This window comes from Aquarana catesbeiana, linkage group LG02, assembly GCF_042186555.1.
Source record: "Aquarana catesbeiana isolate 2022-GZ linkage group LG02, ASM4218655v1, whole genome shotgun sequence".
In the NCBI taxonomy this organism is placed as follows: domain Eukaryota; kingdom Metazoa; phylum Chordata; class Amphibia; order Anura; family Ranidae; genus Aquarana; species Aquarana catesbeiana.
In genome coordinates this window covers 380,552,679-380,568,907 of record NC_133325.1, presented here as the reverse complement: position 1 = coordinate 380,568,907, position 16,229 = coordinate 380,552,679, and the positions used below count along the sequence as shown (strand labels likewise).

Genomic DNA, 16,229 nt, shown 5'->3' with positions numbered 1-16,229 from the left:
TTCTTTAAATGTTTGTACTTACCTGAGGATTTCTCTCAAGTTTCTCTCTAGTATTTCACTATTGCCTAGTACTGTTTGGGGAATAGGCCCTGTCTGCACCTTACTAAGTTCCATAAGGATGGTGTCAGGCAAAGGCAGGGTAGGCCCTTTGGTGCCCATTGGGGTTATGTTTACTGATTTTTTTTTTTTAATTTAATGTTTGTTTTTACTGCTCTTTGGTTCTGGCTCCCTGGGTTTTTGCAGTTCCTGGAGGTGCTCTATAGGCCCTCCATAGGCTTATAGCTTCTCACGTGCACAATGGCTACGCGTGATGACACCACATTCACCATTCTGTTCTGGAATGCTTGTGGACTTAAGCCTAAATTTAAAAGAGTGGTGCTTTTTTGTTATCCTAAATCTCATTCCCCACATATGGCGCTTTTACAGGAAATGCACCTCATGAGTAGCAAACTTCGAGCTCTCAAAAAACATGGATTCAAAAGACCTTCCATGCATATTACTCCACTTTTGCTAGGGGGGTGTCTGTACTGATCAGCAAATATATGGTAGTGGTGTTCACATTGTGGGGCGGCCAATGTTACATTATTGCTGCTGTGCATATTCCTCCCCCCTTTTCTCCGGTTCTGTTATACAATGTGCTTTGCCCTGCCAAATTACTACTTATGGGAGATTTTAATGTTTTTTTAGCCCCTGACCTTATTAGAATTATTCATCCGAAACACTTTGCCACAGATCTGGTTGCCTGGGCCCAGGTGGCAGGAGTGGTGAATAGGAAAAATTAATAGCTGGATAGCCGCACTCCAAAAAAATTCTCCTTTATTATATAAAAATGGATATCAAAGCATCACAAATCCTCACAGGTGTTTTCAACTTGACCACTAATGGTACACATGTTTTGGCCATTAGGTTAAATTGTTTAAATTGTATATATGTGTCTGTTTGTATATGTAGCACCTAGCTATGACTAAGCACCGTGCCTGGTGTGAAACGCGTCAGCAGCTGTACAGTTAGTCTCTACCCATTTGTGATGCTTTGATGGCAATTTTTATATAATAAAGGTGAATTTTTTGAAGTGCAGCTATTCAGCTATTCATTTTTCCTACCACTCCTGTTGCAAACAGAGCCTGCACCCTGCTTGATTGTGGAGACAGCTGAATTTAGGAGAGGTAATTACCTGTGAGCGGTGAACTTCCTCTATTATCTGGGCAGGAGTGATGGAGGTATGGAGCTGGAAACATTGCACAGTCAGGTCCTATTCTTGTTTTTCCACCTCATAGAAAACATCTGCTCTTTTTTTTTTAAATCTTTATTGAAGGATTGCAGGTTAAACAAAAAGAAATGATAACAAGCATGTTATCCCTTCTCTCACAGTACCAAGAAATGATACAAACTCAATAAACATATTTTCTGTACATAAATGAGGCAGTATTTTAGTTTCAAATATCAGGTTATGTTAAAGCAGGGAACTGTAGTTCAAAGTTGCTCCCGCTGTTTCATCTCACAGTTTCACCAAAACAACAGGGGAAACCTCTATACCAACAGATATGACCAATGGACAAAACCGATGGGGAGAGTCTCCCTTTAAGGGACTAAGTTCCAACGTTGTATTACTCATAGGATATAGTTCCAATCACTGGAATAGTGGGAATAATACCAGACAATTTCCGCAATCCGTGAGAGTTTTTCATTTATATAAAAAAAAAAAAAAAAAAAAGGGAAATAGAGGTCAGTGGGGGAAGGATGAAAGAAGAAGAAATAACAAAAAGAGAAGAGAGGGAGGAACAGAAAAGGGCAGGTGTAGGGAAAGGAGGAGGGGATGTAGAGCTACGGCAGGGCCAACGACCCGATGCTTTAAATTATCCTAAGACAAGATATTCAGATGTAAGACTTATATTCCGCTGAATATCAGAAAAGGTACCAGTGTACCCAACGGGTGTTGTGCTCCTCTTCCCTTTCCCCCAGGGCAGCTGTGAGCCGTTCCATCTGCTGAATGTTACAAACCCTTGCAAACCATTGTGACACTGTCGGTGGGGCCTGTTGCTTCCATGTACTGGGGATGCACGCTCTGGCTGCACTCAGGAGGTGTATCAAAAGAGATTTGCGATATCTCTTTCTGGATAAAGGAGTCAGATTTAGAAGAACTGCTGCCGGGTTATCCTGGAGAGCGACGTCAGTGAGCTTGTGAATGATCTGTAGCACTTGTCTCCAGAAAGGAGTCAGGACTGGGCATTCCCAGAAGATGTGCAGCAATGTGCCACTCTGCGTGCCACATCGTGAGCAAAGTGTACTATGCCCTGGGAATATAGTTGCTAGCACAGTGAGGGTCCTGTACCAACACGTCAGGATTTTATAGGCGATTTCTTGATACTTGCTACACAAGGAGGACTTGTGAGCGAAAGAGAGTATGCGGCTCTTTTGGTCTTCAGTGAACGTGACGTTTAGGTCCCTCTCCCATTTCCTCAGGTATGAGGGGTCGTGCTGGGAAGTAAGAGCAAGTAGAGTGTTATATGAGTAGGAAAGGGATTTCCGTATAGGCTCATCTCCCAGGCACAATTCCTCAAAGGACGTTGGCTGTCTATGAAAACCACAGATTTCCGGGAGGGATTTGAGGAAATGGGTGAGTTGCAACAGCTTCCATCTACCCAAGATGGAGGATCTAAACCCAGGGTATATGCTTGATGGGTCACACCACTCTGAGGGGCCCATAAAAGAAGAGGCTCTGATAAGACTCTGCTCCTGTTGAAGCCGAAAGGATTTGTCAGAAATACCCGGTAAAAAATTTGGGTGACCTATTATAGGCTTTAGAGGCAACGGAAAACTGGGCGTGTTTGCCAGTTTAAAGTATCTATTAAGTTCCTGTAAGGTGGGCTCAATTAGTGGGTGCGGAGGGGAGAATCTGGAGAAACTAACTCCACTCCAAGCAGACCTTCAAGGGGAAATGGAACAGAATCTCGTTCCAGGTGGACCCAAAGTTTATGGGGCAGGTGTCTGCACCAGTCCACCACTCTATTCATGTGAACTGCTGTGTAATACAGGGCTGGATCAGGGAGGCCAACCCCTCCTCTGAGTTTTGGCCTCTGTAATAAGGATCTTCTGAGACGCGGAGGCTTGCCATGCCATATATATCTAATGAAGGTTGTGCGTAAAGTACTAAAGAAGGTCTGTGGTATTCTAACTGGTAGCGCTTGTAGGAGGTAAAGTAACCTCGGCATGATGTTCATCTTTAAAACATTGCATCTACCAAACCATGAAACCTCCAGGTTCTTCCATCTCTCTAGATCTGAGGAGAAGATATTCAGGAGTGGATGAAAGTTGAGTTGGTAAATGAGATGTGGGTTCGAAGGGATCTTAGTACCTAAATATTGGATAGCCTGGTGAGCCCACAGAAGGGAAAATTGCTACAGAGGCGGGCGCGTGAGCTAGGAGAAAGGGAGACGTTAAGCGCTTCTGATTTTTGCAGATTAATTTTGAAATCTGACAGGTCACCATACCGGCATATTGCCGATAGGAGGACCGGTACAGAGGTGTGTGGCTCTGAAATGTAAAACAACAGGTCGTCTGTGTAAGCAGCAATTTTATGATGATATGTGCTTGTTTCCAGTCCTCTAATGTTATGGTTAAGCCTAATATGTTGCAGTAGGGGTTCTAAGGTAAGTATAAAGAGGAGCGGGGAGAGCGGACATCCCTGCCTCGTTCCGTTGCTGATCTTGAAGGGGTTGGAAGCTATCCCGTTCACTTTAACCGAGGCAGTAGGGGACGAATAAATGGCAGCTATCCATGACAGCATGGAAGTCGGCATACCAAGGCGTCGCAGGGTGGCCAGGAGGAAAGTCCAGCTCACCCTGTCAAATGCCTTTTCGGCATCTGTGGACAATAGGATGAGCGGGACATTAAGTTGTTTAGCCCGTGCCACTACTTCTATCGTCCTCGTAGTGTTGTCCCTCACCTCTCTGTTGCGGATAAAACCAACCTGATCCAGGGGGATAATGCGTTGGAGGACAGGCCCTAGTCGCTCAGCCAGGATTTTTGTGAACGGTTTAAGATCACAATTGAGTAAAGAAATAGGCCTATAGCTCGAAGAGAGAAGTGGATCCTTCTCAGGTTTAGGGATAACAGAAATGCTGGCCTGTAGGAGGTCCGGAGGTATGGCGTGGTTGTCCTGTATTGCGTTAAAGGCCATGACAAAATGAGTCGCTAGCTAGGCTTGAAATGTTTTGTAATAAAAGATTGTAAAGCCATCAGAACCGGGTGCTTTCCCTCTAGGAGACCCTGCCAAGGCACTTGTGAATTCATCTGTAGATATGGGCTGTGAGAGTAATTCCACTTCGTCCTTGGTAAGAGAAGGCAGGCTCACCTCCACGAGGTAAGTCTCAATTGCTTCCAGTCTGTCTTGGGGCTGGCCTCCCAGTGGGCGAGAATGCAAATTATAAAAGAGTTTCATAAAAAGTACGGAAAGATTATGCCAGTCATGAATTTTGGTGCCCGTGGGGGTAGAAAGGGCAGGAATGTAGGATACATTGCGTTGGGTTCGTATGGCGTTCGCCAGTGATCTACTACATTTGTCTCCGTATTCGTAAAAGGTTCTGCGCGCTCGCAATAGCTTGTTCTTAGATTGAAATAGGAAATATTCCCTAATTTGCTCTCGGAGATCAGTCACCTCTGCCTCCAATGCCCTGTTAGGGAGGGATTTATGGCGTTTTTCGCAGTCATGTAGCCTTGAGAGCAACTCCGACAGTGTTTTCGTCCTGGCAGCTTTAAGTCTGTTCCCATGCTTGATAAGTATTCCTCTAATGTAGCACTTATGTGCAGCCCAAATAGAGAGAGGATTAGTGACCGATTCTCTATTGCTCTCAAAGAACTGACCCAGTTCGTGTAAGATGTCTGTTTTGACTTCAGAGTCTTGGATAAGAGACTCATTTAGATCTGGGTGCCATGTGGTGAGGGGCTAACGTGATGGAGATTGGAGCATGGTCTGAGAGTGCAATGTGAACAATCTGGGCACTAGAGACTAGGGGGATTGTGTTGTGAGAGATCAGAAAAAGATCTATCCTCGAATACGAGCCATGCACCGTGGAGAAAAATGTGTAATCTCTCTCTTGCGGGTGAAGGATACGCCAAATGTCAACCTGTCGGTGGGAATGCAACAGCAACTTGATTCGGTTTCAAACTCTTAGGGACAAGGCAGAAGAGCCCGTCGATGAGTCTTTGCAGGGATCGATGGTGAGATTGAGGTCTCCTCCTAACACCAGAGTTCCCTCAGTGAAGGAAGCCAGAGCGTTTAGACATGTGTCGAGTACTGGGAGTTGGTCCACATTCGGCAGGTACAGGTCAGCAAAGGTAAAAGTCTGCGACTGAAGTATACCCTTAACAAAGCGGTATCTGCCTTCTTTATCTGTGTGGAGGTCAATCAGCTGCCATGGTGCAGTTTTGGCTAGTAGGATACACGTGCCCTTTGATTTGGTGGTGGGAGATACACTGTGGTACACCACAGGGAAATGTTTATTGTTTAGCTTTGGGATCTTGTCTGCTCGGAAATGAGTCTCCTGTAAGAAAACTGCTTGGGGTCTTTGCCTCCAGAGCTCAGTGAGACAACTGGATTGTTTTTCTGGGACATTCAAGCCTTTTACGTTCCAGGATACAAATTTTAATGACATTGTTGGTGGCATGGGATCGGGTCGCCGGGCCCTGCCAGAACGCAAAAAGGAAGGTAACGTGGGGATGGGGGAAGGAGTAAGAAAGAGAGCTAGAGAGAAGGGAGGAAAGGGGACACAGGAGGGGGGCCGGAAAAAAGTAGGATAAAGAGAGTAGAGGGGGAGTAAGAAGGGTGGGAAAAAACTAAATCTCCAGACGGAGGACTACTGCTTGGTTGGGCAAATGTTGCCTAGTGGGGGAAGAAGTATGGCACTTCAGAGGTTGGGCCCTTATGGTGCAGAACCCTCCCAGCGGCTAGCCGCCTAAGGCGGCCTCAAAGGAAGCCGCGTTGTTGAGGTAAACTTCTCTCAAAAATGAAGGTACTCAAAAAAAAAAAAAGGAAAGACCCAAGGAGGTGAATAATTAACTTTTCCATAGTGCCAGAGTGGCAGCGTAGGTGTAACCCTTTCAAATAACATCATAACACGACTTTAATAAAAATATTTAACAAAACTCTACGTTCCGAGGGTGGGAGCCCAATGAGAATGAGTCAAAGCTGCTACAGTCCCATCTTGGATTGCCCCTGGGCCCCTATATAGGTTAAGAAAGAAAAATTATTACACTTTTGCACTTACAAATTTTACACATTTATCCCTCTGTCTGCCAGCCATCCTGTTATGGTAAGCTTCCTGTTGAGAAATAACTCACAAACGAGAGTATACAAAACAATAAACATAGTGAACTTTTCTAGAATACAGGAGTGGCAATTAAGTTGCATACTACTCAACTAACAGTATAACACAACTCTATTACAAATATTTAGGTAGGCTGCACATTCCCCGAGAGCCGAAGCCCAAAGAGAATGAGTCAAAGCTGCCATTGCTTATGGGCCCCTACACGGGGTATGAAGGGAAAAAAAATGGGGGGGGGGGGAGGGGCGGGAAGGAAGGGGAGGGGAAGTGGGTAAGGAGGAGGAGGAAAAAAAAAATTAGTAATAATTAGTGGACCTCAAGTGAGGCTCTATACGGTGCCCTAACCCCAACCTTTGGTAGAAGATTCAGTAGGAACTAATCAGTCACAATGCCAACCACCCCATGAGGCCAGTGGGTAAGTTTATGTGACATTTCTTCTATGTAGAGTAATACTGTTCCAGATTGAGAACAACAGGGGGAGATCCCACAATCGAACGATCTCAGGGTCTCGTTGCTCCCAGATCTAAAGAGTCAAGGGCCAACTCCAATGTGAGTCTCTTAACCCGTAAGTCAATGGAAAATGAGACAGCTAAAACACTACAGTGCTGTGAGACACTTACATGTAAAGGCAGACACAGAAGTCTCGGGCAACCTATTACCTCAAAGCAGTTCTGGCCTAAACGGCTTATGGCTCATTGTCCTGAGGAGCCTGTGGTCTTCTGCGTTGGGTCCAGCGATTGTGCGGGACCGTTGAGGTCTAGCTGGAGGGTTTGCTGTAGGAATCGCGTTGCCAGAAGGAAGGACAAACGCCAGCCAATTGGGTAGTGAGAGCGGTGGTAATCCAAGGGATCCGAGAAAAGTAGGAACCTCCGTGGGGTGTCGGAGGGTATACGAGCGGCCTCTTTTGCGTGCAATCAAGTGAAAAGGGTGTCCCCACTTGTAGGTGATCCCCTGCTCATTAAATTTCTCAAGCAGGGGCTTCATGCAGCGGCGCATCTGGAGGGTCCTCCGGGATACATCTGGCAAAAGGGTGATCTGCGCCCCATCAAAGTCAATATGCCCTCTGCGCCAGGCTCTCTGAAGAATGTCCTCTTTGATGGAGTAACTGTGAAGACAACAAAGGACATCTCTGGGTCTGTCTTCTGTGGAACCCCTGGGACCAAGGGTTCTATGGATTCTGTCAAATGCAATGGGTGTCTCTGGCTGGCGCTCCAGGCAGTCATTGAATATGGTGGAAACAGTCATCTTAAGGTCAGCCTGACTGGTGGCCTCTGGTAAACCGTGGATTCTGATATTGCGCCAGCGGAATGATTTTCCAGATCATCTATTAGTAGTTGTAACTGTGCAAACCGGTCTGCAAATTCATCATGTGTGTCTTGCAGGCCAGAAACATCCTGGTGGAGGGATGTGGTGCTAGTTTCCAGTGAGGAGACTCTAGCATTCATTTCTGAGACTTCTTGTTTGATCCCTGTTATTTCTCCGTGCAGAGCCGTTTCCATTCTGGTAGCAACTAAGTCCAAATCATCTCTGGTAGGTAGCTTTTGCAAGAGAGCCCATAACGCCTGATCTGTACAGAGCACAGTGGAGGGTTCATGTGGAGGCAGAGCCAGTGGAGCGGTAAACATTGTGGCTTGTGACCGCTGTGTGGGGGGCAGAGGTACGCTCAACATGGAGTGCTGGGAGGACTGAGTGCCCAGTGGAGCCCATCGCACAGAGCCGCTGTGTTCTCCCTCAGGGCTGCCAAGCGATGCCAGTGACAGTGAGCGGGGAAGGCAGGAGAGAGGTCGCTAGGTGGGGAGAAAGGCGGCATGTCATAACCTCGCTCGTGTCGCTCCTCTCCCCCCTCAGGCGAGCCGGGTTCCGATCTCGTGGCTGCAGCCGGCGCCATCTTTGCTGGATCCGGCGTGGAGGCTGGCGGCTGTATCGGCACCAGAAACCTCTCAATTCAGGCGGCGGAGACCACAGGACTGTAGGGTCCCTTCCTTGGGTGTATGAGCAGTTCAGAGAAGCAGAAATATGGGGTAATTCTGGGTGGATAAGCCGTGAAAGGGCCGCTAACCGGGAGCCCAGGGAAGATGTGTGCTCACTCTTCCATGCCGAGACCACGCCCCCCCCCCAAATCATCTGCTCTAATTGACCTGGCCTTTGCAAGCCCCACCATGCTGTCGGATGTCATAGATGCAGCATACCCAGTGGGTTATTGGACCATTGCCCTCTAGCCCTTACTATTCTTTCTCCCTACTTCCGTAATGCTGTTCTTTGGCGCCTGGGGCCTCACTGGGTTTCTCACCCAGATCTTGCCGATACTATTCCGCCACTCCTTACAGAATGCTGGGAAAATAATGTGGGGTCTTCCTCTCCAGAAGTTACCTGGGATGCCCTAAAGGCATTTACCTAGGGACAATATATCTCCTTTGCAATATATGCTGCTAACCATAAGGATCAAACAGACACTACCAGTGCTCTCCAAGATGTGGTGAAAGCTCATACGGAGACTTATGCTGCTGACCCTTCTGATACCAGTTTTGACCTACTCCATTCCACAAAACACAAGCTTCACCTTCATTTAAATGAGGTCACCAGATTAGATTTATATAATAATAAGTTTTCAGGGCTGGCTCAGCCCTTGCTTCTCTGAGCTGGCCGCTCAGCTGTCGGCTAATTGCCAGCTCTCATCTCTCCCCACAGTTAACTAGCTGTTGTGGATCTGCTCATCAGTCCCGCCTACTTAAAGATCTCCAGCTCACTTCATTCCTGCCTTCGCTTTGGTCACATCACAAGAAACCATCTCCTGCATTCCTGTTTAAAGACTGGCTTTGCTGAAATCCCTTCTGGCTCCTTATCCTGCTTGCTGTTCCTCTACTTGGATCCCTGACTTCTGGCCTGGCTGATTACCCGATCTGGTTACTGAATTCTGGCTTGGCTGATTACCCGATCTGGTTACTGAACTCTGGCTTGGCTGACTACCTGATCCGGTTACTGGACTCTGGCTATGCTTTGACTACTCTTACTCTATTTACCTTTTTATTTTTATTAATAAACAAGTGTGATTTTACTGTACTTCTGCCTCGGTCTGGTTCATGGTTTCTGACAGTAGGCGAAGGCCATGAATTCAGAAGATACAGTCAATCCACTTGTTGGTAATATTTTTTCCAGATTGGATGAGCAAGAACACCACATGGATCAGTTTGCCATAGCGTTACAAAGGCTCCTGAGTCGCACGGCTCACCAGGAATCCCCCACTGTGGCTGCTCCGGTACAACCTGAGTTGCAGGCCGTCCCTGCTGCTGCGCCAGTCTCTGTGCAGGCACCCGCCTTGAGTATTACCTCTATAAGAGGTATGTCTGGTTCCTCCCCGCTTCCCCAGTGATTTGGGGGTGATTCAGTTCAATGCAGAGGGTTTCTCAACCAAGTTGAGATATACTTTGAGATGCTGCCCCGGGCGTTTCCCACTGACAGAAGAAAAGAGGGTTTGTGATATCTTTGCTTTCTGAGAGAGCCTTGGTCTGAGCTAACCCTTTATGGGAGATGCAAAAACCTGTTGTCTTGAGTTCCTGCTGAACCGGCCAAGATTTAAACTGTCTATGGCTGGACTTAGCACTAGGCAGCCCATACATTGATCACTTTTTTCATTCTATTCCTATTAGGTTGAATGCAAAAAAAAAAAAATGTTCCAATTCCTCTACACATTCCAGGTGGATGGGGGAATCCTCCCACTATGGACCTGTGGCAGAACTACCAGGGATGCTGTCCTGTCCCAGCTATTGACAGCGCTGGTCCCTGTCTCTATGGCAACAGCACATTAGGACCAAGTGATGGTTAATTTATGGGGCTGATGGGCTCATGCACAGGAGGGCCAGCACAATTGGTTGTTAGAGATAGGCTCGGGTGTGTTTGAAATCCCACCTGCCTGATCCCGCCAAGTATTCGGCACTGCATACCGCTAATCACAGGCAGTGAGACATTTCCCGGTTCGCAGCTGCACAGATCAACAAATGTCTCACTGCCTGTGACTAGCTGGGTGGAGTTTCAGCTTCCTGGCGGGATAAGGCATGTGGTGGGATTTCAAACATGCCCAAACCCATCTCTATTGGTTGTAGACAGTTGAGCTCCCTGCAGGTTACTCAGCAGCAGTGGAGCCTTCTCTGACATGCTGATCGTGATGCAATCCAGGTGATGCTCCTAGTCAAATCTAATGTTAAATATGATAGTGATTTTATTGATTAAAGCCCAAACCTTACAGGCATGGAGCCTACATGGCTGCTGAACATATACGGTTGCTATATATATATATATATATATATATATATATATACACATACACATACACACAGTGGGGATGGAAGGTATTCAAACCCCCTTAAATTTTTCACTCTTTGTTATATCGCAGCCATTTTCTAAAATCATTAAAGTTCATTTTTTTTCCTCATTCATGTACACACAGCACCCCATATTAACAGAAAAACACAGAATTGTTGACATTTTTGCAGATTTATTAAAGAAAAACTGAAATATCACATGGTCCTAAGTTTTCAGACCCTTTGCTGTGACACTCATATATTTAACTCAGGTGCTGTCCATTTCTTCTGATCATCCTTGAGATGGTTCTACACCTTCATTTGAGTCCAGCTGTGTTTGATTATACTGATTGGACTTGGATTAGGAAAGCCACACACCTGTCTATATAAGACCTTACAGCTCACAGTGCATGTCAGAGCAAATGAGAATCATGAGGTCAAAGGAACTGCCTGAAGAGCTCAGAGACAGAATTGTGGCAAGGTACAGATATGGCCAAGATTACAAAAAATTTCTGCTGCACTTAAGGCTCCTAAGAGCACAGTGGCCTCCATAATCCTTAAATGGAAGATGTTTGGGATGACCAGAACCCTTCCTTGAGCTGGCCGTCCGGCCAAACTGAGCTATCGGGGGAGAAGAGCCTTGGTGAGAGAGGTAAAGAAGAACCCATAGATCACTGTGGCTGAGCTCCAGAGATGTAGTCGGGTGATGGGAGAAAGTTGTAGAAAGTCAACCATCACTGCAGTCCTCCACCAGTCGGGGCTTTATGGCAGAGTGGCCCGACGGAAGCCTCTCCTCAGTGCAAGACACATGAAAGCCCCCATGGAGTTTGCTAAAAAAACACCTGAAGGACTCCAAGATGGTGAGAAATAAGATTCTCTGGTCTGATGAGACCAAGATAGAACTTTTTGGCCTTAATTCTAAGCGGTATGTGTGGAGAAAACCAGGCACTGCTCATCACCTGTCCAATACAGTCCCAGCAGTGAAGCATGGTGGTGGCAGCATCATGCTGTGGGGGTGATTTCAGCTGCAGGGACAGGACGACTGGTTGCAATCGGGGCAAAGATGAATGCGGCCAAGTACAGGGATATCCTGGACGAAAACCTTCTCCAGCATGCTCAGGACCTCAGACTGGGCCGAAGGTTTACCTTCCAACAAGACAAAGACCCTAAGCACACAGCTAAAATAACGAAGGAGTGGCTTCACAACAACTCCTTGACTGTTCTTGAATGGCCCAGCCAGAGCCCTGACTTAAACCCAATTGAACATCTCTGGAGAGACCTAAAAATGGCTGTCCACCAATGTTTACCATCCAACCTGACAGAACTGGAGAGGATCTGCAAGGAGGAATAGCAGAAGATCCCCAAATTCAGGTGTGAAAAACTTGTTGCATCTTTCCCAAAAAGACTCATGGCTGTATTAGATCAAAAGGGTGCTTCTACTAAATACTGAGCAAAGGGTCTGAATACTTAGGACCATGTGATATTTCAGTTTTTCTTTTTTAACAAATCTGCAAAAATGTCAACAATTCTGTGTTTTTCTGTCAATATGGGGTGCTGTGTGTACATTAATGAGGAAAAAAATGAACTTAAATGATTTTAGCAAATGGCTGCAATATAACAAAGAGTGAATAATTTAAGGGGGTCTGAATAATTTCCGTTCCCACTGTATATATATATATATTTTTTCTACTGTTGATTCTTTCTACTGTTGATTCTAATAAATACTGTGTTTATTAGATCTGACTGGGAACATCACCTGGATCATATACCGATCAGCATGTCAACAGAGAATGTTATACAGCAATACTGCTGCTAGGTGACCAGCTGGGGGCTCAGCTATCTACAACCAATAGTGCCAGCCTTCCCCTGCATGCACTCATAATGTCACCAGCACTAGGTCCTAATAGACTACTTACGCTGCCAAGGAGACAGAAGCCAGACCAGCGCTGTCAATAGCAGGGGCAGGACAGCATGAGGAGGCTGGGGAACCCCACAGTGGCAGCACACCAGGGCACGGCTGCAAGTGCAACCTTTGCAACCCTGGTAGTTCTCCCACTGCTTTGAACCCTTATATTTTCCTGGTGTGCTGGTGACATACCTCTTGTTTTCTGTCACCCTGTTGGGGCCCAATACAGTAGGAAGGGGGCTCACTGCAAAACATGTGAAAGGGTCTCGTTGTGGGATCAGAATAAAGGGCCCCACAACAGAAGTAAAGGGCCCCAGGATATATATATAATTGCATTTTATAGTTGCCCCCCCTACATTTGTCCCTGTCCCCCCATGTGCCCCCCCTAAATATGAAAGCTGGAGACGCCACTGGCTGGCGTCCATGGGTAGGTAAGCACTCCAATATAACATTCTGAGAAAACAAAATTCAGGGCACTCACTGCATGTCACTCTTCTTTTTTTATTTATTCAATTTATTAAATTCCAAGCAATTAAAACACATCCAGTTGATAAGAAAACTCTAACCTAGAATTAGCAGTAACTAGGATCCTAGGATAGGCAATCAGTCGAATGATAGACAGGGAGTAATTGTACTTGCAGTCTCTTAAGCAAAATTAGAAGAAATAATGTAAACAGCAATATCTCTGTGAATCAAGCAGGGTAACATGTGGCTGCATAGTAAAGTCTCTTTAAGATTCTATAACAATAGATTCAAGCTGAGAACCACTATTTTAGTAAAAAAAAAAAAAAAAATCCGAACACAAATAGCTACTTGCAATTGTCCTCATAAACAGCATACTTGTCAGTGAAGTCCAGGGTAGCACAGGCAAACAGCTGTAAGAATCCAAGGACACATGGGCCACACAACTGGAACTATAGTAGTCTGGTAGCAATTGGAGAGTCGATACCCACACAGTAGGTGGGTCTTCTAGAGCAGTGGTCATGAACGCTGTCCTCAGGGCCCACTAACAGGCCAGGTTTGCAAGATAACTGAAATACATCACAGGTGATATAATTTGCTGCTCAGTGATTGCAGTATTCTTGTGTGCATCTCCCCAGGGTAATACATAAAACCTGGCCTGTTAGTGGGCCCTGAGGACAGGGTTGATGACCACTGTTCTAGAGACTAGGAGGTTGATTTACTAAAGGCAAATATATGGTGCACATTAAGTGCATTTGCTCTAGATCTGAGGCGAAGCTCTGAAATGAAGGTAAGCTTTGCTGGTTTCTATCATCCAATCATGTACAAACAAAAATGCTGTTTTTTTATTTTTTTTTTTCATGTGATTAAGTATTCTTTTCAAAGTGAAACATTACCTCATTTACTAGGCTCTGGAGCAAGTACACTTGCAGTGCACAGTATGTTTTCCTTTAGTAAATCAACCTCTCTGTGTGCTATTAGCAGTGGAGGGCACTTCACCTGGCTGCAGATCACTTGCCCAGCTACCTCTGCCTCATCAGGTGTGGTCTCTCTGAGCTTCTAAGAGAGGTAAGCATAGAAAGCTAGATTATTAGAGGGTGCCCAGAAACCCAGGGAGTTATGGTAAATGGAGGAAAAGGGACCCATGTCTGCATCTGAGCATGGCGAGTAAATGGGCACTCCACTACACGAAACTTGGCTTGGAAAAATTATAGCACAGCATTGGTTATCTCTTCAACCTCCTACAATGCTCACCTGGATAGGCAGATGAATTCCATTCTATATGTAGAAAGTTTAACCACTTGTCTACCAGGCACGAACACCCCCTTCCTGCCCAAGCCATTTTTCAGCTTTCAGCGCTGTCGCACTTTGAATGACAATTGCGCAGTCATACTACACTGTACCCAAACAAATTTTTTATCATTTTCTTCACACAAATAGAGCTTTCTTTTGCTGGTATGTAATCACTGCTGAGTTTTTTATTTTTTACAAAAAAAAAAAATACCAAAAATTTTGAAAAAAAAATGTTTTTTTACTTTTTTCTGTCAGTAAATTTTGTAACTAAGTAATTTTTCACCTTCACTGATGTGCGCTGATGAGGCGGCACTGATAGGCTGAACTGGTGGGCATTGATGAGGCTGCACTTATGGGCACTGATGAGACGGCACTTATGGGCACTGATGAGGTGGCACTGATGAGGAGGCACTAATATGCCACACTTATGGGCACTGATAGGTGGCACTGACATGTGGCATTGATGAGCACTGATAGGCGGTACTTATGGGCACTGTTAAGTGGCACTAATGGGCACTAATAGGCGGTACTGGTGGGCACTAATAGGCGGCAGTGGTGGGCATGAGTGGCGGCACTGGTGGGCACGGATAGGTGGCATGGATAGGCAGTACAGATGGGCACTGATGGGCATTGATGGGTGGCACTGATGGGTGACACTGATGGGCATTGATGGACAGCAGTGATGGGCAGCACTGATAGGCAGCACTAATTGCCAGCACTGACTGGCATGGCTAATGGGCACTGATTTGTGGCACTTGTGGGCAGTGTGGGCACTGATTGCTGCCACTGGTGGGCTCTAATCACTGGCATTGGTGGGCACTGTATGCTGGCATTGGTGGGAATGCCAGTTTATTTTTTTGCGGCACTTTATTTATATCTTGTAATCAGGGCACTGATGATCAGTGCCCTGATTACTTCCCTAGCTGTCCCCCTGTGAGGAGATGCCGCTGATCGGCTCTCCTCTCCTCGCACTCTGTCAGTGTGAGGCGAGGAGAGCCGATTTCCGGCATCTCCGTGTTTACATGTGACCAGCTGTGATTGGACACCGCCGATCACATGGTTAAAGAGCTGCGGACACGGCTCTTTACACAGATCGGTGTCGCACTGTGTCCTAGCAACACGGTGCGGCCACGATCGCCGCGGTGTGTGTCGCCGCGGTGCGCGCCCCCGCGGGCGCGCCCCCGCGGGCGCGCAAGAGCGGCCGTTCTGTGCCGCCGTCATATGACGGGGGCCCAGAACAAGAGCTGCACCGCCTCTCCATCATATGACGGTGGGCGGGCAGCAACTGGTTAATGTGTATCCAGAGGGAGCTCTCAAAATTTGAGAAGATCTGGAATTGTTGTTTGTGGTTAGTCGTTTAATGACTGCAATTCAACATTTTTATTTACCGTAAGTCACATTGTTCTATATTTGTTGGTTTTTGTTTCACTTTTTTTTGTAAAACAAACAATTAAAAACTTTAATAACTGGTCACTTGGGTCAGGATTACAAACATTTTTGGAACTAGGGGTAGAGAGGACATTTTTCTGGATACATAGCATAAAGGCTCATTAGCTCCTGTGTTATCTTTTGGTAGTAACTAGCCTAATAACAATACCAATCATAAGTGCACTAATGGATAGAAATAATGCTAGTCCTCTCCGAACAATCAGCTGTTTAGTCGAGAGGATTTCACCCACAACATTAGTTGCTTCCATTGGTAGATCATCTTTTAACTCCAGTTGCTTTGTATGATCTTCTCCAGAGGCCACGTCATGCATAGCAATAGCATGAAAGCTGGAATCAGACATTGTTGTGCCCCCTGTAACACAGCAGAGACATGCATATATTATCATATTCTTAAGTTATATAGAAATATATTCAAACATATACAGTGCCTTGAAAAAGTATTCATACCCCTTGAAATTTCAGCATTTTGCCATGTTACAACCAAAAAAAACATAAATG

At 45.9% G+C, this 16,229-nt stretch overlaps 1 protein-coding gene and 1 long non-coding RNA gene across 2 annotated transcripts in view; one reads left to right on the top strand and one right to left on the bottom strand.

The window, feature by feature from the left end:
- The window catches only part of LOC141128074 (uncharacterized), a 60,359-nt gene that overhangs the window by 38,175 nt on the left and 5,955 nt on the right, over positions 1–16,229 (top strand). The gene's annotated exons all lie outside the window — the stretch shown is intronic.
- LOC141128073 (multidrug and toxin extrusion protein 2-like) overlaps positions 15,636–16,229 on the bottom strand; it is a 373,391-nt gene continuing 372,797 nt past the window's right edge. The window contains exon 17 of the mRNA XM_073615140.1: positions 15,636–16,083. Within this exon, the coding sequence (XP_073471241.1) occupies positions 15,845–16,083 (239 nt within the window). The 3' untranslated portion in view covers positions 15,636–15,844. The remainder of the gene's footprint in view (positions 16,084–16,229) is intronic.